Source organism: Octopus sinensis, linkage group LG28 (genome assembly GCF_006345805.1).
Source record: "Octopus sinensis linkage group LG28, ASM634580v1, whole genome shotgun sequence".
In the NCBI taxonomy this organism is placed as follows: Eukaryota; Metazoa; Mollusca; class Cephalopoda; order Octopoda; family Octopodidae; genus Octopus; species Octopus sinensis.
The window spans coordinates 5,647,154-5,673,296 of record NC_043024.1 but is presented as its reverse complement, the minus strand read 5'-3'; the positions used below and the strand labels follow the sequence as shown (position 1 = coordinate 5,673,296).

Sequence of the window (26,143 nt, the reverse complement as noted above, 5' to 3'; positions counted from 1 at the left end):
ACGCACAACATGTATCACTCCGCTGTATGTTGACAGTTCGTAAAAACAGGTTAAGCAAAATAAACACGTAAAACAATAACAATGCCTTCATTGAGTTGTCTATCATCCCATCAAGAATGAAACAATGCATAACAATATTCATAGTCTGAGTTGGTCATGTTTGGAAATTCAGTCAGAAAGTTTAATGACACTACCCAGGAGTAGAACAAAAGATGGATGGATCTTGGTATTATTGGTAGAAACGTTAGCACGCCGGGTGAAGTGCTTTGTGGGTATTTCGTCTGCCGTTACGTTCTGGGTTCAAATTCCGCCGAGGTCAACTTTGCCTTTCGTCCTTTCAGGGTCGATAAATTAAGTACCAGTTACGCACTGGGGTCGATGTAATCGACTTAATCCCTTTGTTTGTCCCCTTGTGGGCAACAAAGAAATAAATTATTATTATTATTATTATTATTTCTTCTCTGTCTCTATGAAAATGCTTGTGTTTAGCTAAATCACCACCACAAGAGGTATATCACAAATGTTGCTCTGATGATGATGCTTACCTGAATGAATGCGTTTTGTGTTAATTTCAGAAAAGCTCCAAAAGAGAACAATTCGCCAGGAACCTCGCAGTGATATGGTTTTTATCGTGCATGAAGGCATTTGTGCCTAGATAAGCATCCGGCCTGAGAAAATAATTTACCACAGATATCACAGTGATATGGTTTCTCTCCTGTGTGAGTACGTTTGTGCTTTTTTAAAGTGCCATATTCTGCAAACGCTTTGCTACAGATATCACAGTGATATGGTTTCTCTCCCGTATGGGTACGCTTGTGTCTTGTTAAGAAATCAGTTTGTGAGAATTTTCTATCACAGATATCACAGTGATATGGTTTGTCCCCTGTGTGAGTACGTTTGTGTCTAGTTAAGCCACTACTTACAGAAAACGATTTACCACAGATGTCACAGTGATGAGGTTTCTCCCCTGTATGAACGCGAACATGTATTGTCAAGGCATCACTCTTTGGGAAAGATTTACCACAGACATCACAGTGATATGGCTTCTCTCCCGTGTGAATGCGTCTGTGAGTTTTGAGATCATATTTTTGAGAGAAGCTCTTGTTACAGATATCACAGCCATATGGCTTTTCTGTTACTTTCGGCATCTCTCAAGAAATTATAATAATCCTTTCAGTTTCTCACTAAATTTATTTTTCTATGGTTCCTCCTTTATCACCAGAAAACATGGACATTGAGGGGTGTATTTACTGTTTTCTTCATATGTACATATTTTTAGTCACATTGATATTTCTCTGCAATATTTCCATCAACTGAGATCTTTGTTGCTTTATAAAGATGCTGTGAACTCCTACGTAAACTTACCCAAACTGGGCATGGCTGTGTGGTTAGGGAGCTTGCTTCCTAGCTACATGGTTTCGGGTTCAGTCCCACTGCGTGGCACTTTGGGCAGGTGTCTTCCACTATAGCCCCGAGTCGACCGAAGCTTTGTGAGTGGATTCGGTAGGCGGAAGTTACTGCCGTGTGTGTATATGTGTGTGTAGGTGCTCAGACAAGGAAGCTGAGGAATTTCCCTTTTAATCCCATTTCAGAAGAAATATTTCACAGTAATTCACCACAGATTTATATAAAGAGGGTTATATCTGTTCTGTATGACATCTTCCATTAACCTTGTTGTGATGAGGTAACAGGAGGTAAGAATTCTTTTCTGCCGATGCCATCTGATGTTCTGAAATAATAGAGAAACAGAATAAGATGTAGAGGATAGTGAAGATATGTGTAACAAACAAAATAGCTCATTAGAGAATTTCTTTAAGAGGCGAAAGTAGTAACGATACCAAGAAGTAATGTTTATCACCACATCAATATGGCTGTTCCATACGAATTGACATTACTGCCTAGGTTAGGTTCCAGATCAGCCTTGACTGTCATCAGCCAGGTTTTTCGTTGTCCACCACATCGCTTTCGCCAACCCTGAAGGGGAGTTGGGGAAATTGCTTCATAGATGAATTCTCCTGGTTGACGACGGAGGGCATGACCCAGCCAACGCAGATGCCTCATTAGGATGACTTGTCGGAGGGAGGTGATTCTGCACTGGTGTCGCACCGAATTGTTGGAGACAAAGTGATGCCATCGTACACAGAGGTGATCGAAGGATTCTAGTCGCTTAATATCTTCCACCCGCATTGGCCATGACTCGTTGCCAAAGCACTGGCATTTATAATGGTCCATTCCAGCTAGAAAGATGGATACACTATTATAAGAATAGCCTATACACATTTAGGTCACTTGCTGTCCATCTGAACTTTTCCTGACACAGCAAGGTTGTGGGTCTGACACGAGAGACAGAATATTTAGATATGATTTCGAATCTCAACCAGGAAGAGAAATTCAGTTTCTACAATACCCACATTCTAGTGAGAGAAAATCGATCAAATTAGTAAAATTTTAATGTTTAAAACTGGTATACAAGCTTGGCATTAAAATTGACACAGATATGGAAATTTGAGGTTCAAGAGGGGGGGGGGGGGCAAAAAAGAGCAATTTAACCCCAAATGAAAACAATTTTTTTGTGACATTGAAGATTGCTAAATATCTGCTTAGTGTTTGTCATAGGAAGGGCTCCACTCATTTTTAGTTAGACATGCGAAAAAGAAGCAGGCAGTCTTTTGAAATAACTAGAAATAACAGCCAAATCTTTTTTTCTTTTCTTTGGTTATCTGCTAACAAATTCAGAAATAATGGTTGGGAAAAAATTTTATTTTACAAAATTCCAATTATTAAATCTACAAAAATATTTGATTTGAGCAGTTCAATAAATAAATATATAAAATAAAATAAAATTGAATAACAGAATAGAAGACACTTTATGACACATTTGTGAATGCTAACATAAAAGGAAAAGGTTTTTGCTTTGTCAAGAAATGCATTTTCTTATACATGTGAGATAAGTTTCCATGGGGGAAAACATGCATCTTTGTTCACAATTACGAGGGGCATTCAATAAGTAATGCCCCTGACCCACTTCCCATAGCAGTAGAGCAACGAAACTTGGCGCAGTTATTAGTCTTTTTCTACATAGGAACCACTCAGAGTTACGCATTTCTCCCATTGTTTGATGCGGCTCCGGAGACCGTTTTTGTAGAAGAACCCAGCTTGGTCCTCCAACCTCAACGTGACTTCAGAAATCAAGGCTGCATCATCTGGGAAACGCTTTCCTTTCAAAAACAACTTCATGATTGGGAAGAGGTGAAAATCAGAGGGTGCAAGGTCAAGAAAGTAGGGGGATGAGGAGGAGTTCATAGCCATACGCCTGTGATTCTGATCTGGCGACAAGCGAGTTGTGGACTGGAGCGTTGTCCTGCAGGAGGAGGATGCCTTTGCTGATCTTGCCCCGCCTCTTGATTTTGATAACATCTCTTAATTTCCTCAAAAGTGAAGCATAATAGGCTCCTGCAATTGTGGTACCCTTTGCCAGGAAATCTGTCATCACTACTCCGTCCTGGTCCCAGAAGACTGTGAGCATGACCTTGCCAGTGGAGGGCTGCACCCTTGCCTTCTTTGGAGGGGGTGAGTCACGGTGCTTCCACTGCATTGACTGGGCTTTGGTCTCTGGATCATCGTGATGGACCCAGGTTTCATCCTGTGTAATCAGTCTTTTGAAAAATTTTGACTCATCTTCTTGGCACATCTCCAAATTCACCCTTGAGCACTCAACGCGTTCTTGCTTCTGGAAAGGCGTGAGCAACCTGGGAAGCCATCTGGCAGACACCTTTTGCATATGCAAATAGTCATGAATGATAGTTTCCACAGACCCGGTACTAATCTTGACCTCATGGGCTATTTGGCGAATAATTATGTGTCGATCTTCCAAAATGGCAGCCTCAACTTGACGGACAGATGCCTCATCAATGGCAGAAGGGGGCGACCAGATCTGGGAGCTGTTTCCACAGAGTTCCGACCATGTTTGAATTCACGATGCCAGCGTTTTACAAGGTCATATGATGGGGCATCATCACCATAAGTTACTTTCATTTCATCAAAAGTCTCCCGTGGTGTGCGTCCTTTCCAATACAAAAACCGGATCACTGCTCGACACTCAACAGGCTCCATTTCACACTTGACTCGGTTCAAACACCTGTAAATCAGAAACCACAATTAATTCAGAGCTATAATTTGCCACTTACTCTATAGAGATATAAATGATTGCACATGCAAGTGGGTCAGAGGCATTACTTATTGAACGTCCCTCGTATAATGACTTGCAACAAACTCTTTTGGTACACCCACACAGATGTGGAAATTTGAGGTTCAGAGGCAGGGGGGAAGCAGTTCAACTCCAATTGAAATCAATAAGACATTGCCATCACATTTAGATCACTTGCTGTCCATTTGAACTTTCTCAGACACAGCAAGGTCAAGTGGAAACACATCAGTGTTCCTTTTGACGGGTTTTCTCATTTGCTTTGACATAAGAATTTTAGATTCAATTTCTAATCTCAGCCAGGAAGAGAAATTCAGTTTCTACATAACCAATACTATGACCACCTACCTACCCATCATCTCTTGTACCCTTTATAAAGGAGTTACTGTAGCTATTCTTCTGAAATTCCAATTTCTCTATTTTGCGATCGAAGTATCTCAGAATGTGTACCCCAAGAATAGAACTTTAAACTCCCTTGGATCAAAAAATATTATCAAGTACTTGAAGACAAATGGTATAATTGCCAGTGAGAAAATGTGTGCTTGCACTCATGCAATGAGTTGTCTCTGCCGGGTCGTGGTTTCCCTCGGCTTACTGTGTGTTTGCCTACAGAGCGCAAGCTGGCAGAAACGTTAGCACGCTGGGCAAAATGCTTAGCGGTATTTTGTCTGCCACTATGTTCTGAGTTCAAATTTCACCGAGGTCGATTTTGCCTTTCATCCTTTTGGGGTGAATTAAATAAGTACTGGTGTTGATGTAATCGACTTAATCCGTTTGTCTGTCCCCTCTGTGGGTAGTAAAGAAATAGGTATTTATAATGGCACATTCCATACAGATGGATATACCATTATAAGAATATACACATTTAGGTCACTTGCTGTCATTTGAACTTTCCCTGATACAGCAAGGTCGTGGGTCAAGTGGAAACACATCAAACAGTGTTAATTTTAAATATATAATGAAATTATTGTATACAGTGCTCAAAGAGATTTTTCCGCTTGCTTCGACACGTGAGAATGTTTAGATACGATTTCGAATCTCAGCCGGGAAGAGAATTTTAGTTTCTACACATACTTTGGTATTATTTGATCCTTTCACCAAGAAAAGAAACAAAAAAAAAAACAAAAACAAATAATCTTTTGCGTGAAATCAAATACCCTGACCTCCTAATATTTTTTAACGAAATCTTTCGGTTAATGCTGAAAGTTATAAGTAAAGAAAGTCGTCTCCTGTGAATTCTCCGAAACTCCTCACCAACCTCTCAGAAAATGTTTTACACCACAGATTCCGACATAATCGGGATCTAAATCACCTGAAGCGAATTAGAAGAGAATTTGGCGATGCCGAGAATTTCATTAATAAGTGTTTATTTTTTCTGGAAGTCGTATGAAGCAACAAAGTCGGGGTAGAGGGTGCCTGGGTGTGTGTAGGAATGTCCTATTGTATCCCTATTTTGTTCCGGTCAGTTTCTTTCCTTACTCTTGCATGACACGTCAAAACTTGGGTACTACTTGAGATCAGTGGTTCCGGTGCGCGCACTCGCGCTAGCTAGTTGTGACTAGTCGATCCTACAACGACTATCTAGCAAAGTAAATAAAATACAAAAGAAATAATTGGCGATCCTTCGGCATAGGTACCGTAAGTGGCTTTGTTTACATTTCTGAAGATAACAGAAACCCTTTCCTCTCACCCCTAACCCTAACCCCCCATATATGTAAAAAAAAACTTTCTTGAAATGTATCCGGTACCTATACCGAAGTTATGCCTAATTTTTTTACACAAAGTAAATAATTTTTTAAACAAAATAAATAACACAAAAACACAAACTAAGGATCGACGGTTAATATAGGGCGTAACAAATATCAGAAAATCAAAAAAAAAATGTGTGTAATAGGTGTAAAACAACTTCCTATGAACGAATATGAAAAAAAAAATTCGCGCACGCGAAAGGGGGTGGGGGAGAGGCCTCGGAAAATTCACATCGGGAAGTTCCGAAAGCGTCTGAGGGGCTGACCCGGGCACCAAAACAAAAAAAAAATAGTGTAATATGTGTAAAACAACTTGCTCTAAACGAATATGACAAAAAAAAATGCGCTCTCGCGAAAGAGGGGTGGGGGAGAGGCCTCGGAATATTTATATCGGGAATTTCCGAAAGCGTCTGAACCGGGCACAAAAACAAAAACAAAAAAACAGCGTAAGGTGTAAAACAACTTGCTCTAAACGACTATCATGAAAAAAATGCGCGCTCGCGAAAGGGGGGTGGGGGAGAGGCTTCGGAAATTTCACATCTTCAGTCCACGGCCTTTAAACTAAGAAAAAATGTAATTGGTGTAAAACTACTTGCTCTAAACGAGTATCAAGAACACACACTCACACATGAATCATAAACTCCGTATTTCGCAAAAAAAAAAAAATAAAGAGAAGAAATTCTGGAAAAAGTGAAGAAATGTTGGATCTCATTCCTTGGTTAAAGCTATTTTAAACATTAAATTTATGCTTTTCTTTGAAATAGTTCAGATATATGCAATTCTTCTCACTTATTAAGATGCATTTATCAGAAAAAAAGAGACAGAAAAAATTATTATTTTGTGTCAATCCTTCCCTAATTATCCTTTATTAATTAGTTTTGGCGTGTATTTTTTTCCCAAATTTATTTTTTCACCTTTACAACACTGTTTAGTAAAGCAATTAATTATCTTTATAATTTGCATATTTGACTTATTAATCAAAATTCTCTAGATGTAATATATACTAAGTAATGCATCCTTCATTTATGTGTTCCGTTCTGTATTATGCATGCGTGACTGTTTGTATGTAAGTGTGTTTAACTGTGCACATGAATGTGAATATTAAAGAACATATTTATTTACTATGATTGTTATTTTCAGAACAAATAAATCTTTTGGCTGTTATGTTATTGATGTTATTATTATTGCTAGTTAAAGGGTGGTGACTTGGCTGAATATTTTGAGTCTTGTAGTATGTAGTTGTGTTAGTCAATATTCTGAGTTCAAATCCAACTCATTTCTTTATCATCATTATCGATGGACCACTCAAAGAGGTATGTATACATTATCATTTTCGTAACATAATTTCTGTAGTATTTCAAGATGTTTCTGACACGTATTTTGATTCACATGGCGGAGATCCAACATTTCTTCACTTTTTCCAGAATTTCTTCTTTTATTATTTTTTTTTTTGCGAAATACGGAGTTTATGATTCATGTGTGAGTGTGTGTTCTTGATACTCGTTTAGAACAAGTAGTTTTACACCAATTACACTATTTTTTCTTAGTTTAAAGGCCGTGGACTGAAGATGTGAAATTTCCGAAGCCTCTCCCCCACCCCCCTTTCGCGAGCGCGCATTTTTTTCATGATAGTCGTTTAGAGCAAGTTGTTTTACACCTATTACGCTGTTTTTGTTTTTGTTTTTGTGCCCGGTTCAGACGCTTTCGGAAATTCCCGATATAAATATTCCGAGGCTCTCTCCCCCACCCCTCTTTCGCGAGAGCGCATTTTTTTTTTCATATTCGTTTAGAGCAAGTTGTTTTACACATATTACACTATTTTTTTTTTGTTTTGGTGCCCGGGTCAGCCCCTCAGACGCTTTCGGAACTTCCCGATGTGAATTTTCCGAGGCCTCTCCCCCACCCCCCTTTCGCGTGCGCGAATTTTTTTTTTCATATTCGTTCATAGGAAGTTGTTTTACACCTATTACACACATTTTTTTTTTGATTTTCTGATATTTGTTACGCCCTATATTAACCGGATCGACTAGTCATGACTAGCTAGCGAGTACGCGAGTGCGCGTACTGGGAGTACTGTTCTCAAGCAGTATCCAAAACTTGTACACAAATGCGAGCGGCACACACATACACATACTGATATATTGCGGTCGTTTATTCTCACTGATGAACTCAAGATATATAATCACCATGTTGCTACAATACATAAACTCTGGCACACACATATAATATGAATAATACTTACTCTGACCCCAGTTAGGAGGAAGGCGTCACATGGTGAAGGAGTCGTTTTAAAACACTTAAATATTGATATGGACCCTGTGTAAAATAAGTCACAATATTCTCTCTGATTTAAATATTACTTTACACAGTTAATCACCAAAAATGTACTTTTAATTGGAGCCCCGTTAGACATTAGTTGTAAATTGGAAAAGAACAAGTGCGAAAGACGAGCAATTAACAAAAGCAGGGGAACTAACTCCACCTCTAGTTTTAACATCACTTACGGTGTAGCGATTTCACAGTGTCCTAATCACCTTATTTCCTCTTAACAGATTAAGTGGACAGGATGAAAGCGATTTCTTGCCTCTCACTTTTATTTTATGATCACCAAATGTTCGTCGCTCTAATGGCAAATGAAAGAATTGCTATTATTTTCATCATTATTATAATAATTCTTTTTCAATAACTATCAAAATGCAGAGAGGCTCTGATCAATTAGAATCTTTCTGAAGTTATGACACTGGTGACCATCCCAGCATGCTGGCTGTTCTAACCATAACCAGCTACAGTCCCATCTTCAGAAACGGCCCACTTTCATTTCAGATTACCCAACTCAAATCCCACCCCAAATGTTCGTCGCTCTTGTAACAAATAAAAGTATTATTATTCTGGCTATCATCATCATCATTACTCTTTTTTCTTTCAGCAACTTAAAATTATAATAACTACCAATAAATTGTAGAAGGGCTCTGAATTTAAAATCAGTCTCAAGTTACGGTAGAAGTGACCATTGAAGAAATCTAATTGTCCCATCTTCAGAAACTGGATTCTTACAATGTACAGCTGTATCTGTTTGGTGGTCAAACTGAATGGCTACTCATCACAATTTTATTTTTAAATCACACACTCACTCTGGCAAAGATAACACCTCTTGTTGTTTTACTCTGTTTTGGTATTGGGGTGTTTGCTGTGGAGGATGGAGCTGCTGAGAGACAGCATGATTGACCTGGGACACGAGAGTAGTGTTTGCATTGAGGAACGGATGTCACTGTTATGGGTGTTAACACACATCATAGACGAAAGTGATTGGTACCATTCTGGGAGAGTAACAGTAAGATGCATCGATTCAGAGAAATGTTTGTATGTTTCAACTGACATCTGGAGAAGTAAGTCTATGTAGGAGAGAGACGGTTCATTTGTTTGACAGAGGGTTCAGTTTAGGCCCTTAGGGGTCAGGTTCTATCCAGGTCCACAGGTGGATAAAAGCAAGAAGAAGTTGTAAAATGAGTGGCCCCTATGATTTAGACATTAGCTGAGTGGAAAATAGGGAGCCTGCAGCCATCTTAATGGCTAAACGAGGAATTTTCAAAGATATAAAATTTGAGAGAAAATCCTTTAACTGAATATATTTTTGTTGATATAACTTTATTTAAAACTTAACTTTTCATGTAATTGTGAATTTTATAAATATCTGTTATATTACTTTATCAACACTTCTTTAAAGTAATCATAATCATGTTTATAAAAGAAATCTGAAAAAGAAATTAAAGAAAAAATGCAGTGGAGGTGCTTACTTTGAAACTAATACCAAAAAAATGTTCCAATCTCCTGTTTTGATAACAATTACTCTGCTGAAGATATTTTCCAATATTTTCAACTCTTATGCATACCTCATGTAAAAATAAGGATCTACACACAAATTTGGTATACTGAAATGAACAGATGTGCTTCAAGAGGACACAGATTCGATTTTAGCCTTATCGACATAATATATGAATATATATATATATATACATGAAAATGGGTGTATAAATATATCTATGTGTTTGTGTATACATTTGTCTCCATATAAATGTGCTGTTTTTAAATGAGAACCATCATCATACAATCAAGGTGGTTTGTCTCCAATCTTGTGTGAGGAACACGTCTGGTTATGGGGAAATATTTCCTTACTTGGAAACTGGGGGTTGGTGATGAGAAGGGCATCCACCCGTAGAAAATGTACTTCACACAAGCATGGAAAAGTGAGAAAGGATGATGACGTGTACGCACACATATCTTGAACTTGGTTTCCATGCTTGTCCATCCCGATGTCAGGAATGTTGGTTAATGACTAAAAGTGCACAATTATGAATACAAGCAATTGAAGTGGGGTTACTCCAAAAAGATCTCTGGAGTAACAGTACTCAGCAGGGTGCATCCTTTCGAGATGAGTGACTCTCTCCAGATTGAGATACGCCTTTTCCACATTGAGAAGCCATAGGTCGGGTTCAATAAACTCATGATTAGGATGTCACAAGAAAGGACTGCAAGAAATGGTAGGAACCCAAGACAATAGCAAAATGAAGAGGGTTGGATAAAATCTATAGACTAAGTTGGTCATTCTTGGGAATCCTGCCAGGAAATCTAATGATGATTGGATTAGATAGGACCCTATAGAGGAGATGATTGAGGACTCTAAGCCCACAACCCTTCCAGAGGTAGAGATAGAGAGGAAAGATGAACGGATGGATCTTGGCATTACCATTTCTTCTAAATCACCACAAGAGAATGGATCTATCACAAATACTGCACAGATTGTGGTTTCTTGTCTGTATGAATGTGTTTGTGTTAATTTCAGAAAAGCTCAATCAGAGATAATGAATCACCATAGACATCACAGGGACATGGTTTCTATCCTTTACGAATGCACTTGTGTCTTGTTAAGAAATTGCTTTGAGAGAATGTCCTACCACAAATATCACAGTGATATGGTTTCTCTCCTGTGTGAGTACGCTTGTGTCTCGTTAAAGCCCCACATTCAGCAAACGATTTGGCACAGATATCACAGTGATACGGTTTGTCGCCTGTATGAATGCGTTTGTGTTTAGTCAAATCACTGCTTCCAGCAAACGATTTACTACAGCTGTCACAGTGATACGGTTTGTCCCCTGTGTGAGTACGTTTGTGTCTAGTTAAAGCACCACTTACAGAGAAGGATTTACCACAGATATCACAGCGATGGGGTTTCTCTCCTGTATGAATACGCACATGTCTTGTTAAGGCATCACTCTTTGGGAAGGATTTACCACAGACATCACAATCAAATGGCTTCTCTCCTGTGTGAATGAGTCTGTGAGTTTTGAGATCACACTTTTGAGAGAAGGACTTTTTACAAACATCACAGTCATATAATGGCTTTCCTGTCAATTTTGGCATCTCTCAAGAAAAAAATATAAATCCTCTCAGTTTTTCACAAAATCATTTTTCTATCGTTCTTCTTTCATCACCAGAAAACATGGATATTAAGGGAGTATTTCCTTTTTCTACAATCATTGGAGCACAAATCACTCCTCACAGCCGCAGGTTTATGAGACGGTTGTGATCTGTAAACAGTTTTGAGTGGGAACCAGAAAGAAAACTCTGAACATGCAATTTGCACTTGCACACTGAATTCGTAAAACGGAAAAGAAGAATAAAAATGCAATGTCAAAAAAGTTATATGATGGTCAGCATGCCATGTATGGCACTACCATCATGCAGTCTTGCTGTTGTTTCTTGTTTTATATTATAATTTTTAATCACAAGGAATACGTCTCTGCTGTATTTCCATCAACAGATCTTTGTTGCTATCCGAAGATGCTGTGAACTCATATGTAAATTTGTCCAAGCTTAATTAGAATACAGAACCATCTTCAACACATTCCACACAGTGAAGCTGAGAAATATTCCTATTAATCCCAGTTCAGAAGAAATAGTTTACAGTAATTCCTCAAAGATTTATATAGACAGGGTTACATCTTCCTTTAAGCATGATACGATGATGGGAATGATGTATCAGAAGTGAAGAATTCTCTTCAATCAATGTCATCTGATGTCCTGAAATATAGAGAAACAGAATAAGATGTAGAGGATAGTTGAGAAAATGAGATTCAACAGAGGAAATTTTACTTCATTTCTGTATTGACAAATTACAGATGTAAACTTTAACATGAACTTACTCAATGTATTCTTCTATTTCCAAGATTGTGAGATGTATATATAACAATGTAGTGTATCTATTTCTTTACTACCCACAAGGACCTAAACACAGAGGGGGACAAACACGGACAGACAAACGGATTAAGTCGATTACATCGACCTCGGAGCATAATTGGTACTTAATTTATCGACCCCGAAAGGATGAAAGGCAAAGTCGACCTTAGCAAAATTTGAACTCAGAACATAACGGCAGACGAAATACCTATTTCTTTACTACCCACAAGGGGCTAAACACAGAGGGGACAAACAAGGACAGACAAATGGATTAAGTCGATTACATCAACCCCAGTGTGTAACTGATACTTAATTTATCGACCCCGAAAGGATGAAAGGCAAAGTCGACCTCAGCAAAATTTGAACTCAGAACATAACGGCAGACGAAATACCTATTTCTTTACTACCCACAAGGAGCTAAACACAGAGGGGACAAACAAGGACAGACAAACAGATTAAGTCGATTACATCGACTCCAGTGCACAACTGGTACTTATTTAATCGACCCTGAAAGGATGAAAGGCAAAGTCGACCTCGGCGGAATTTGAATTCAGAACGTAACAGCAGACGAAATACGGCTACATATTTCACCCGGCGTGCTAATGTTTCTGCCAGCTCGCCGCCTTGTAACAATGTAGTGTATCATCATCATCATCATTGTTTAACGTCCATTTTCCATGCTGGCATGGGCTGGAGAGTTTGACTGAGGTCTGGCATGTTTTCTACAGCTGGATGCCCTTCCTAACACCAACAACTCCGAGAGTGTAGCGGGTGCTTTATACATGCCACCAGCATGGGGGCCAGTCAGCAGCACTGGCATCGGGCACACTGGAATGGTATTTTTTATGTGCCACGTATATATATATATATAATATATAATATATATATATATATATATATATATATATATATATATATGTATATATATATATATATATATATATATATGTATATATATATATATATATTTATTATATAGAAGGACTAGTACTGTTTCATTCAAGAGAAATCTTCAGGAACCCCGGATCAACCCGGGACCTACATATATATATATATATTATATATATATGTATATATATATATATATATATATATATATATATATATATATTATATATATATATATATATATATATATATATATATATATATAATATATATATATATATATATATATTATATATATATATATATATATATATATAAGATATATATACTAGCTGGTGTGTCTGGTAATTCCCGGGGGTAAAGATATTCTATTGAAATGCCTTATTACTCTGATACAAGAAACGAATTTCATTATCACTGTCACAAAAGGTGTACTTTCTGTTGCGTAAAAGTACAAAAAACTGTCAGGTGGTGGAGGGAGATTATTGGAGGTTAGCAAGAAAGTACTCTGACTCGTCATGGCATTTTAAAGGTGAACTTTATGAAGGCTAATTTATTAATTGTGTAACAAGGCTGGTTGTTTTAACTATTGGTAGCATCCATTTAATGGCCATTTCAGTCTTTGTCCTCCACCAATTTCATATTAAAAATTTAGGCCAATCCAAGGACTTGCAAACCAACACTTGTTTCATTTGCTATGCTGTGGGATTGAACCTGTGCTATCAAGTGTATGCAGCTGTAAAGACATATAATAAATTCTGTGTGCCTGTGTATATATATATAGGTAAACAGTAAAAATAATTACAGACATGGACAAGAACATGAAACACCACAGAGACGACACAAGAACCACAGGACGGGACATTCGAAGCCCTCAGTCATCAGTCAAGAACCAGATCATCTTAGCAATTTCGGCTGATTAATCTTGAGATTGCTCCGATATGGGCAGCCCGCCAAGGGAAATCTAAGCCAAGCGCATTAGATCCCCTGGAAGAAAGCTTCGAATGTATACAACACGAGGACGGAAAACAAACGAAGTACACGAACAAAAATACAGAATACGTGACACCAATAAGAATACAAAAACGTAAAAACAATAACGGTAAAAATAAAAAACAAAACAAAACCAGATTGCACCCTAACAGTGGAAGGAACCCACGGAAGTGGGAGGCCCAGGAAGACATGGGATGAGGTGGTGAAACATGACCTTCAAAGATTGGGCCTCACAGCAGCAATGACAAGAGACTGAGACCTCTGGAGATATGCTGCGATTGAGAGGACCCGACAGGTAAAGTGAGATCACAGCTGTGGCCTATACCAGTGTTGCATAACCAGCCCATTTAAAAAGTACCTTTGTATCGTTGGGCGACATGCCGTGCTTGAGGAGTCAAGTAAAATCAAAAATCAAAATCAAAATGGAAATTGTAGTTGTGGCTGATGCCAGTGCCACCTGACCGGCTCCCTGTGCCGGTGGCACATAAAAAGCACCATCTGAATGTGGTCAATGCCAGCCACCCCCACCCCAACTGGCTCTTGTGCCCAGAGCATGTAAAGAGCACCATGCTAACGTGGCCAATGTCAGTGGCATGTAAAAAGCACCCACTGCACTCACGGAGTAGTTGGTGTTAGGAAGGGCATCCAGCTGTAGAAACCTTGCCAGATCAGATTGGAGCCTGGTGCAGCCTCCTGGCTTGCCGATCCCCAGTCCAACTGTCCAACCCATGCCAGTATGGAAAACAGACATTAAACGATGATAATAATCTACTACATATGTGGGAAATTCTGTGTGTGGGTGTGTTTGTGGAGTTGTTAGCTAACTCCTCCTACATCGTTTTATCGATTTTGATGAAACTTGACACATGAGTAGAACAACCGATGCTGGTGTGTTTACGTCCCCGTAACTTAGAGGTTCAGCAAAAAAGACCGATAGATTAAGTACTAGGCTTACAAAGAATAAGTTCTGGAGTCGAGTTGCTCGACAAAAGGCGGTGCTCCAGCATGGCCGCAGTCACATGACTGAAACAAGTGAAAGAGAGTAGATCCAATTAATAAAGAATACATTGTGGTTTTCAAAGTATCTTTTTAAATATATAATATCTATATCAACAAAGATACCAATGGTTAATAGGCTTACCCCAGTACATAGTGATATCCCTCTCTCTGACATTAAACTAGGGTATCTCGTATAATGAGCTGTCAGTGGCTCTGATGTACCCTATTCTTTATCCTTTTCTTTCTTTTGTCTTACATAAAACGTCAAAACCAAAACAGGTACGCAACTACGCGCGCGCGCACATACGAGGGGTGCTGAAAAGGTCCTGGCTTTAACGGTGTCGCGAAAGGCCTGGCAGGAGGTTCGACCCTCCGGAGTTCTTTTACATGGCTTAAATACGCTGAAGGACTGCTGCAATAAATGTGTGAATCTGAGAGGGGAATACGTTGAATAAGATCATAATTCACTGATCCTTTTGTGTTTTCAACACCCTCATGTATATCATCGAGCAATACGTTACTGGGTACTACTAGCGAACAGTGGTCCCGATGCGCGCACTCGCGCTAGCTAGTCGTAAGTAGTCGATCCTACAATGACTTTTTAACCCTAACCCTAACCGTAGTTTGTTAATAAAAATAATTGGCGAACCTTCGGTATAAGTACCGGATACATTTCAAGAAAGTGTTTTTTTATATATGGGGGGTTAGGGTTAGGGGTGGGAGAAAAGGGCTTCTGTTATCTTCAGAAATGTAAACAAAGCCACGTGTGTACTTATACCGAAGGATCGCCAAATAATTTATTTACTTAGTTTAAAAAATCATTTACTTTGTTCGGAAAATATATAAATTTCTTTGATATGTATTCAGCCTTGAAATATAAACATACGCGCAAGTCGTTGTAGGATCGACTACTTACGACTAGCTAGCGCGAGTGCGCGCACCGGGACCACTGTTCGCTAGTAGCACCACGTTACTGGTTTTGGCGTACAAACACTGCGCGCATTTTTTCTACTGATGGATAACCAACTCAAAATAGACATTACCGTGTGCCTTCCCAGATTACATAAACACAGAAATCTGTAAATAATGGTTGTAAATGATGGCACAAGACAAGGCCAGAAGTATTTGGGAGAAGGGCCAAGACGGTTACATCGGATCCCAATGTTCTGGTATTCATTTAATGGACCCCGAAGGAATAAAAGGCAAAGTCAACCTTAGCGGAATGTGAACTCAGAACATGAAGATGACAGAAATATATAAATATCTAGAATCTATAATACTTACTTCGATCCTATTTATGAAGATCTCACAATATGTTGAAGGAGCCGCTCTATGTCAGTGTATAAATAATGCTTAAATATTTATATAGATTCAGAGTAAAATAAGTCGCATTGTTCACTGTGAATTAAGTATTACTTCACACTGTTAATTAGCGATCATTTATATTTAATTAGAGCCCGTTAAATATCAGTTGTAAAGCAGAATTATTCAAGTACGAAAGACGTAGATGGAACAAAAGCTGGAAATCGAAAGGGGAAACCGACAGGGGAACCAACTCTAGCTAGACTTTCGGACATCAGCATCGGTGTTGAGATTTCCCATTATCCCATTCAGTTATTTCCCGTTTACTTGAAATTACGTTCGGTTTAATAGAGAACAGGATGACGGCGATTTCTAAGGCGGCGAGCTGGCAGAATGGTTAGCACGCCGGGCGAAATGCGTAGCTGTATTTCGTCTGCCGTTACGTTCTGAGTACAAATTCTGCCGAGATCGACTTTGCTTTTCATCCTTTTGTGATCGATAAATTAAGTACCTGTTACGCACTGGAGTCGATATTATCGACTTTATCCATTTGTCTGTCCTCTCTGTGTTTAGCCCCTTGTGGGTAGTAAAGAAATAGGTATTTCGTCTGCTGTTACGTTCTGAGTTCAAATTCTGCGGAGGTCGACTTTGCTTTTCATCCTTTCGGCGTCGATAAATTAAGTACCAGTTACGCACCGGGGTCGATGTAATCGACTTAATCCGTTTGACTGTCCTCCCTGTGTGGGTAGTAAAGAAATAGGTATTTTGTCTGCCATTACGTTCTGAGTTCAAATTCTGCTGACTTCGACTTTGCCTTTCATCCTTTCGGGGTTAATAAATTATCAGTTAAGCATTAGGGTCGATGTAATCGCCTTAATCCATTTGTCTGTCCTTGTTTATCCTCTCTGTGTTTAGCCCCTTGTAGGCAGTAAAGAAATAGGATGATAGCGATTTCTGGCGGCCCACTTTCATTTCAGGTTACCCAACTCAGATCCCACCCCAAATGTTCGTCGCTCTTGTAACAAATAAAAGTATTATCATTCTGGCTATCATCATTACTCTTTTTTCCCCCAGCAACTTAAAATTATAATAACTACCAATAAATTGTAGAAGGGCTCTGAATCTAAAATCAGTCTCAAGTTACGGTAGAAGTGACCATCGCAGAAATCTAATTGTTCTAACCATAACCAGTTCCATCTTCAGAAACTGGATTCTTACAATGTACAGCTGTATCTGTTTGGTGGTCAAACTGAATGGCTACTCATCACAATTTTATTTTTAAATCACACACTCACTCTGGCAAAGATAACACCTCTCGTTGTTTTACTCAGTTTTGGTATTGGGGTGTTTGCTGTGCAGGATGGAGATGCTGAGAGATAGCATGGTTGACCTGGGACACGAGAGTAGTGTTTGCATTGAGGAACGGATGTCACTTTTATGGGTGTTAACACACATCATAGACGAAAGTGATTGGCACCGTTCTGGGAGAGTAACAGTAAGATGCACTGATTCAGAGAAATGTTTGTGTGTTTCAAGTAAGTCTATGTAGGGGGCCGTTGCCAGCCTCCCGTGGCACCTGTGCCGGTGGCATATAAAAAGCACCATCCGCACGTGGTCGATGCCAGTGCTGCCTTGACTGGCTTCTGTGCCGGTGGCACGTAAAAATCACCGGCCAATTGTGGCCGTTGCCAGCCCCCTCTGGCACCTGTGCCGGTGGCACATAAAAAGAACCCACTACATTCTCGGAGTGGTTGGCGTTAGGAAGGGCATCTAGATGTAGAATCACTGCCAGACCAGACTGGAGCCTGGTGCAGCCTCCTGGCTTCCCAGACCCCTGGTCGAACTGTCCAACCCATGCTGGCATGGAAAACGGACGTTAAACGATGATGATAATGATGATGGTTCATTTGTTTGACAGAGGGTTCAGTTTAGGCCTTTCAGGTCAGATTCAATCCAGGTCCACAGGTTGATAAATGCAGGAAGAAGTTCCAAAATGAGTGGCCCCTGTGATTTAGACATTAGCTGAGTGGAAAATGGGGAACCTGCAGCCAATGGCTAAACGAGGAATTTTGAAAGATATATAAAATTTGAGAGAAAATCCTTTAACTGGATATAACTTTATTTAAAACTTAACTTTTCATGTAATTGTGAATTTTATAAATATCTGTTATATTACTTTATTGACATTTCTTTAAAATAATCATAATCGTGTTTATAAAAGAAATCTGAAAAAGAAATTAAAAAAAAATTGCAGTGGAGGTGCTTACTTTGAAACTAATACCAAAAAAATGTCCAATCTCCTGTTTTCATAACAATTACTCTGCTGAAGATATTTTCCTACATGAAAAAGCTTGTATTTAGCTAAATCATCACTACAAGAAAATGACAGAACACGAATTTTGCATCAACGTGGTTTCTTGCCTGTATAAATGTGTTTGTGCCAAAGACATCACAGTGATATGGCTTCTATCCTTTAGGAATGCATTTGTGCCTTGTTAAGAAACCACTTTGGGAAAAGGTTCTGCCACAGATATTACAGTGATATGGTTTCTCTCCTGTATGAGTACGTTTGTGTCTTGGTACAGTGCTGCTGTGAGAGAAGGATTTACCACAAATATCACACTGATATGGCTTTTCTCCTGAATGAATACGTTTGTGTCTTGTTAAGAAATCTGTTTGGGAGAATGTCCTTCCACAGATATCACAGTGATATGGTTTGTCCCCTGTATGAGTGCGATTGTGTCTTCTTAAAGCACCACTTATAGAGAATGATTTACCACAGACATCACAGGGATATGGTTTCTCTCCTGTATGAATACGTACATGTCTTGTTAAGGCATCACTTTTAGGAAAGCATTTGCCACAGACATCACAATGATATGGCTTCTCTCCAGTATGAATGTCTTTGAGATTGCATTCTTGGGAGGACTTTTCAAATATGTCAAACTCATATGATTTTCCTGTCACTCTTGGCATCTCTCAAATAATATCTATCTTCTCAGCTTCTTACAAAATTAATTCCTACGATTCTTCCACAATCACCAGAAAACATGGACATTAAAAGTGTTTTTACTTCTTTCATTTTTATATTTTAATTATAATGAAAATTTCTCTGAAATTGTTGCAGAGAAATAATTTCATCAAACAAGACATTTGTTGCTATCCAAAGGTGCTGTGAACTCCTGTGTGTAGATTTTTCCAAGCTTAATTAGAATACAGAACCATCTTCAACACATTCCACACAGTGAAGCTGAGAAATATTCCTATAAATCCCAGTTCAGAAGAAATAGTTTACAGTAATTCATCAAAGATTTATACAGACAGGGTTACATCTTCCTTTAAGCATGATACGATGATGGGAATGATGTATCAGAAGTGAAGAATTCTCTTCAGTCAATGTCATCTGATGTCCTGAAATAATAGAGAAACAGAATAAGATGTAGAGGATGGTTGAGAAAATGAGATTCAACAGAGGAAATTTTACTTTAGTTCTATATAGACAAATTATAGATGTAAACTTTAACATGAACTTACTCAATGTATTCTTCTATTTCCAAGATTGCAAGTTAAATATATAACACTAGCACTATTATATAAGAGGGATGAACCATTAAGAATAGACATCCATTTTGCTACAAGAAGATCCACTATGGTTTTATCACTAACAAAGGAATGGTAAGACCATAGCGGATCTTCTTCTAGCATAATGTATGTCCACTTACATGTCATCCCTCTTATATGTATGTAATATAAATTTTTCTGAAACTTCAGACTTTTCAATATGCTGTACCACTGGTTTTAAATTGATATTAATCAAATTAATATTCAATTTTTCACCCTTATTATTTTAAATTTAAATTTACATGTGTATATATATATATATATATATATATACATGCATATATATAAAGATGTATATATATATAGATGTATATGTATACATGTATATGTATAGATGTATTTCTATAGATATAGATGTATATGTATACATGTATGTGTAGATGTATATACATATATAGATGTACATGTAATATGTACACATATATATACACATATATACATGCATACATATATATACACCCATACATAGGTGCAGGTGTGGCTGTGTGGTAACAAACTTGGTTCCAAAACACATGGTCTTGGGTTCAGTTCCACTGTGTGGTGACTTGGCATGTGTCTTCTGCTATAGCCTCAGACCAACGAAAGCCTTGTCAGTGGATTTTGTAGACAGAAACTGAAAGAAATCAATCATATATATATATATATATATATATATATATATATATATATATATATATATACATATATATATATGTATGTATATATATAAGTCTATGTGTGTGTCTTTGTGTTTCTCCCTCATCACTGCTTCACAACTGGTGTTCATTTATTTACATCCCCATAACTTACTAGTTTCACAAGAAAAAACTGAGAGAATAAGTACCAGGCTTATCAAAATATTTTTGTTTGCCCACTCAATTGTATCTATCAATTTATCTTTGTGTGTGTGTATATATATATATCTATATATACTAGCAGTATTACCCGGCGTTGCTCGGGTTTGTAAGGGAAATAACTATATAAACATTTTTAGAGATGTAAAGTATAATAGCCATCTCAATATGGCTAACCACAAAGGGGGGTGTTACTGTAGCTTTTTACGTTTTGAGATTTAATAATACATTTTTAGAGAGTTACTTCCCTTATATAAACCGAGCGAAAATGCATTAAAAATAGGGAAAAATTATGGTAAATTTTTTTTTAAATCGTAGACTCATCGTAGACGTGTGCTAATACCCAGAAGGGCTCGATATGAATCACGACTATAAGATACCCGCTTTGGTTAAACTGCACCGCAAAATGTGGGAGTAGTTAGGAATCTAAATCGTAGGAGACAGACACACAGCCTTACTTTTATATATAAAGATATATAACTTATGAATAAGGGCAAACTAAAAAATTTCTAATGCCAAATATGCCGAAACTAGACACATTGTCCATAACCATATCATTTATCACAATAAGCATGCTACTCAAAAAAGGTCAACATAGATTTCTAAAAAATGCCATTATTACCATATCGAACCAATTTCAGGGTTAGTTCATAAGAACCCTCCTTTTGTCAGTGATAAATGCGGCAAAGAAATAAATGAGATACTTACTCATACCCATGGGTATGAGTAAGTATTTAATTTATTTCTCATCTTTCAATGGTACAACAGTGTAACAGTTTGCTTTGACATACACTTACATTGTGATTTCTGCAATGTGGTGCATAAATTGTCAAAGGCATCTTTGCCTCCACTGATTCAGTTGCAAAGTGTTGAGTAAAGTTATTTGATTGCAGGCCTCCTTTCACTCTTTTTATTATCACTGGGTCACACATAGTCCCCAGATGGTAACATTGATTTCAAAGCCTTCCCACATGAGTGACTGGTTATTCAAAGACATTTATAGATTGTAAATCTATTCTGTCCAGTTACGTATCAGTATAGTGGTCATTTGCAAACTCCAAACATGACACTTTCATTTCTCCTTAGCCCTCATCTCACACAGTTGTTAATGCTTATTTCAGTTGGGTCATGCCCTTCCAATTGTTATAGATTCGTAATGCATCTTACGGCTGTGCCTCTCACCTTGATGGTGAGGAATCCTACATTGGGAGTGGTAACGACTAAGGTAGGGTAGCTGACTGCTTATTGTGATCATTCATCTTTTGGTTTCCTGTAGCTTTGCTCTCTTTTACAAACCCAGTGAACATATATTTCCTATTTCAAAGAAATTCAAACAATAGATATAAGACCCAAGTTAAAAAGATTCTCAACAATTCAACTTCTCTGGTTGACATTAAGACACCCACCCCCAATAGGGGCCTTAACTCTCACATTTTATAGCTCCATGACCTCCATTTTTCAGGAGCAAAATCCTTTTCACAGGTTCTATAAGACTGGAATTTTGGAATATGTGCATAAAAATCAGTGCTATAGGAAACATGTGGCACGATTATAATTTTTTTAGGGTGTGTAAAGAGGGAAATAACCCTCGTCTGCAATTTTGATAAAATTCGAAACATAGGTATTCCAGTTCATTACAGAAAAATCTAATTCTTCAATTGCATGTAACATGGGCAATGCTGGGTATCTCTGCTAGTATATATATATATATCTTTTTTTACTCACTAAACTGCATCTACCCCGACCCTAAAAATGCATTAAGAGAAAGGATTGTGAAGTACAATGAGAAAAATAGTGTTCTACAAAGAGTATTAACTGCGAATGAAAAAACCTATATTTTTCAACTGATACAAGACATGCCACCGAATATATGGTTAGCAAGGATAGAAGCAGAAATATTCAAACAATTTAAAGAGAGATACCCGCAGGACATACAAGATGTTAGCCAAGAGATGGCCAACAAAAGACTTGTTCTTAGCCCAGCGACTACACCATCGGCTACACCATAGGAAAAAAAGGAAGAGGAGGTTGGTAAATTGTGTGCAGCTCCTCCCCATACTTAAAATGTAAGTTTGTTTTATTTTTACCATGGAAATTAAGTTAGGTTGTATAAATGTCCTGTACCGCCAATTGGACTTTCAAAGGAAGGTGGGGCATGTTTTCTGTTTACGGTCGCAGTAGTGAAGGAGTGTGTATGGAGAACAGGAAAGCAAGGAATCGAGGCAGGATCCTTCATCTCTGGCACTGGTCTGCTATACTACTTCAGGTACCTGAAGAGCAGGATGGGGCTGGAGATGAGGTAACTGTCGCGAAGCATATATGAGAAAGGATGGAGGGATGTAGTGAGGAAGTTTAGAGTGACTGTCCCTACTTAATTCCACCCGTGGTAAAAGTGTAGCGTAGCTGATATCCTCACTGTTTGAGAGATATATTAGAAATGATCTTGTGCTAGATAACAACCATCTTTGGCTAGTTTGACCCTGTTGTCTCCACTGCTCTGATTGGTTGGCATCTGGCGCAGTTTGTCTTTTGAATTATTTTGTGCCAGGGTGTAAGTCAACCAATCACAGCCTTCAGATAAGGTCTTGTGACACTGTTTTTCTTATGCATTGTTTGAGCTTACCCTAGGCTTTATAAGGTGCCAGCATTCACTATTCCTGGTGTTTGGCTCTAGACTTTCTAAGGTCTAGTCACTGACCACAGAGCACTCAATCATGTTCCAGTTCTGTTCAGGACTAACCTCTGACCGCCAAGCGACTCAGCCATGTTCCAGTTCTAGTGACAGACAGAGCGTTCTCCATCTCTGTCACATTTCTCTGCCTCCGCCATCACCATCATTGTCCTTCAATTCTACGTCGTCTCCATCTCCGTCGACTTCAGCAATATGTACACAGCACTCGCTCAGGTTTAGCTTTCTAGCTGTTGTGATTTTCACCAAGGTAAACAGCTCTAGTCTACCTGAAAGAACTCTCTGTATCAATAGACCCAGCACAACATTGAAGCCTCAACCGCTACACGATATGTGTTCAACCTGCATTCTGCCTTGTGACCCCAACATCCTGTTACAGAACTGTTACTATTGTGTACCTCACTTACGAACTGGTAAACTAATTCCATCTTAACTCAATATGCTGACAGACTCCTCCTATGCTCTGTATTCTATTTTATATGCATGACACCTTATTTGTACTTCTGTCGCACACATGAACACACAGACACTCCACTTGGCCAGCACTCACACACACTCTCTTTATACATATTTGTAAATAAAGTCTTCTCTCAAACAGTAGAACGGTTGTCGACCCCATTTATTCCTTTGGCACATATTCTTTACATCATGTATTTGGCTTCTTATTTTGTTAAGGGCAACCGTGTGGCGTTAAAAAGGAGACATTTCTGTCACCACTCCTTACGTACGGTCGTATTCTCTACAAAAGCAAGGTGTAGTCGCTGGATTTCCGTCCATTTGTTGTGAAAATAAGTTTAAATAAATTTTAAATTGTATATAGGATTCATCCTATTTTAAATTATAAACTCACCTAGCTCATCTATATGTTTGTAACGTCCTGTATTGTCCCTCTTTGTAAAGATATTTATTATCATAATAAAGAAATTGCTGGGTTCGGCTGCTCTACATTAATAAGGGGCAAATACCCAGAAACGAGTCTGTAGTTAGTAGACCAGCAAGGGGAAGCGGCTGACCTCCCTGTTCAAAGGTTATAACCTTTGGACACAGGTTCGTGTGTCATATAACTAGCTAGAGGCGATGGCCTCTTGGAGCTAATCAACGGCAGCATTCGTCCTATTTTTCTGGACTGTCATATTAGCTTGGCGATAACTATTAATATCCAGTACCGCTGCCGTAGTCTTTAGAAAGACTCAGAAATATTAATATTTCTCTATATACAGTGTCAATACATTACTGGTTATTGCATACAACCCGTAACAATACATCGTGTGCATTTCTTCTCACTGGGGTACAACTGACTCGAAATATATATCAACATACGTGCGTGCGCATTCCCCAAACACACACAGACACATAAATATGTAAATATTAATAATACTTACTCAGATCTAGTTAAATTACCACATTCATTCAAGTAGGCGTTCGATGACAGGATATAACACTTAACTATTAATATATACGCGGTTAAAATACGTGACCATATGCCCTGTGATTTAAATATTATTTTACACAGTTAAGTACGAGTCATCCAGTCATGTATATATAATTGGTGTCTGTTAATAACAGACGTAAAGTGGGACCAATTATAGACGGGTCTAAAACGAAAGCAGGAAATCGAATTGGGAAGGTTTAATTGGCAGGGGAACTAACTCTCGCTCTACTTTCAACATCAATCTCGGTGTAACGATTTTCCATTACCTCCGTTTGGCTTATTTCCCGGTGACTTGCAACTGAGTTGAGATTACCTGAGGACAGGATGGAAGCGATATCATACTTCCCTCTTTCGTTTCAGACCATCCCACTCACATCCTTCCCCGAATGTTCGTTGCTCTAATGGCAAATAAAAGTATTATTATTATTATCATAATAACTTCTTTTGGTTTGCAAGATTCTTTATGTGAGTTCGCATGTTGAAGCATATCTTATTGTCTGCAGAGACTCATTGTCTTTTAGTGCCTTATTATTTAACGCTCTATCACAACAATATAGCTCGTTGCCTGCATGAATATTCTGTTGTTAAGTGACTTTGCAGAGAGAATGATTCAGCACAGATATCAGTGACATGGCTTTTCTCTAGTATGAATGCGTATGTGTCTTGTTAAAGCGTCACTTTTAGAGAATGATTTACCACAGGTAACACATTATAAAGTTTCTCACTGCTATGAATGCTATGGTTTCTCTCCTGTATGAATATATTTGTGTTTAGTTAAAATACCCATGTTAGAGAATGTTTTATCACGAGATGTCACAAGGATATGGTCTATCTCTTGTATGAATGCATTTGTGTGCAGTTAAAACAGTTATCTGAGAGAAAGATTTACCACAGATATCACAGCAATATGGCTTCTCTCCTATATGAGCATACCTGTGTCTAGTTAAGCTATTTGCGTGAGAGAGAGAGAGAGAGAGAGAGAGAGATTTACCACAGGTATCACAGCAATATTGTTTTTCTCCTGTATGAGTGTACTTGGGTGTAGTTAAGGAACTTGTTTGAGAGAATGATTTACCACACACATTGCAAAAATATGGTTTTCTCACCTGTATGAATATACCTGTGCTTAGTTAAGCTACCTTTTTTCAGAGATTCCACAGATATCACAGTGATATGGCTTCTCTCCTGTATGAATAAGTT

At 38.3% G+C, this 26,143-nt stretch overlaps 3 protein-coding genes across 4 annotated transcripts; all 3 read right to left on the bottom strand.

Moving 5' to 3' along the window:
* Nucleotides 1–353: 353 nt before the first annotated feature.
* Nucleotides 354–8,413, bottom strand: LOC118768394 (protein krueppel-like). The gene is made up of 3 exons (XM_036514774.1): nt 8,195–8,413; nt 819–1,729; nt 354–734 (listed from the first exon to the last, which is right to left on the bottom strand). Exons 2-3 carry the CDS (start codon nt 1,146–1,148, stop codon nt 627–629), a joined length of 438 nt encoding a protein of 145 aa, XP_036370667.1. The 5' UTR covers nt 1,149–1,729; nt 8,195–8,413; the 3' UTR covers nt 354–626.
* A 616-nt stretch (nt 8,414–9,029) lies between these two features.
* Nucleotides 9,030–25,132, bottom strand: LOC115225838 (zinc finger protein 3-like). Of its 2 annotated transcripts, XR_005004206.1 has the most exons (3): nt 24,894–25,132; nt 18,682–19,779; nt 9,030–9,800 (listed from the first exon to the last, which is right to left on the bottom strand). XR_005004206.1 is itself a non-coding variant. In XM_029796822.2 (2 exons), exon 2 carries the CDS (start codon nt 19,342–19,344, stop codon nt 18,835–18,837), a length of 510 nt encoding a protein of 169 aa, XP_029652682.1. In that variant the 5' UTR covers nt 19,345–19,779; nt 24,894–25,132; the 3' UTR covers nt 18,478–18,834. The 2 variants fall into 2 exon arrangements, 1 of the variants encoding a protein (XP_029652682.1); XM_029796822.2 differs by lacking the exon at nt 9,030–9,800 and having other exon boundaries at nt 18,478–19,779.
* Nucleotides 9,796–16,715, bottom strand: LOC118768393 (zinc finger protein 506-like). Its single transcript, XM_036514773.1, has 2 exons — nt 16,351–16,715; nt 9,796–12,030 (listed from the first exon to the last, which is right to left on the bottom strand). The coding sequence occupies exon 2, from the start codon at nt 11,368–11,370 to the stop codon at nt 10,846–10,848; it is 525 nt and encodes a 174-aa protein (XP_036370666.1). The 5' UTR covers nt 11,371–12,030; nt 16,351–16,715; the 3' UTR covers nt 9,796–10,845.
* Nucleotides 25,133–26,143: the final 1,011 nt, after the last annotated feature.

Bases quoted from the DNA above. Each gene is read 5' to 3' on its own strand.
- LOC118768394 (XM_036514774.1), bottom strand. From the start codon at position 1,148: ATGCCGAAAGTAACAGAAAAGCCATATGGCTGTGATATCTGTAACAAG. The intron at 735-818 runs CACAAGCGTACC...ACTTTAAAAAAG, and splicing joins AAACTGATTTCTTAACAAGA to CACAAACGTACTCACACAGG.
- LOC118768393 (XM_036514773.1), bottom strand. From the start codon at position 11,370: ATGCCAAAATTGACAGGAAAGCCATTATATGACTGTGATGTTTGTAAA.
- LOC115225838 (XM_029796822.2), bottom strand. From the start codon at position 19,344: ATGCCAAGAGTGACAGGAAAATCATATGAGTTTGACATATTTGAAAAG.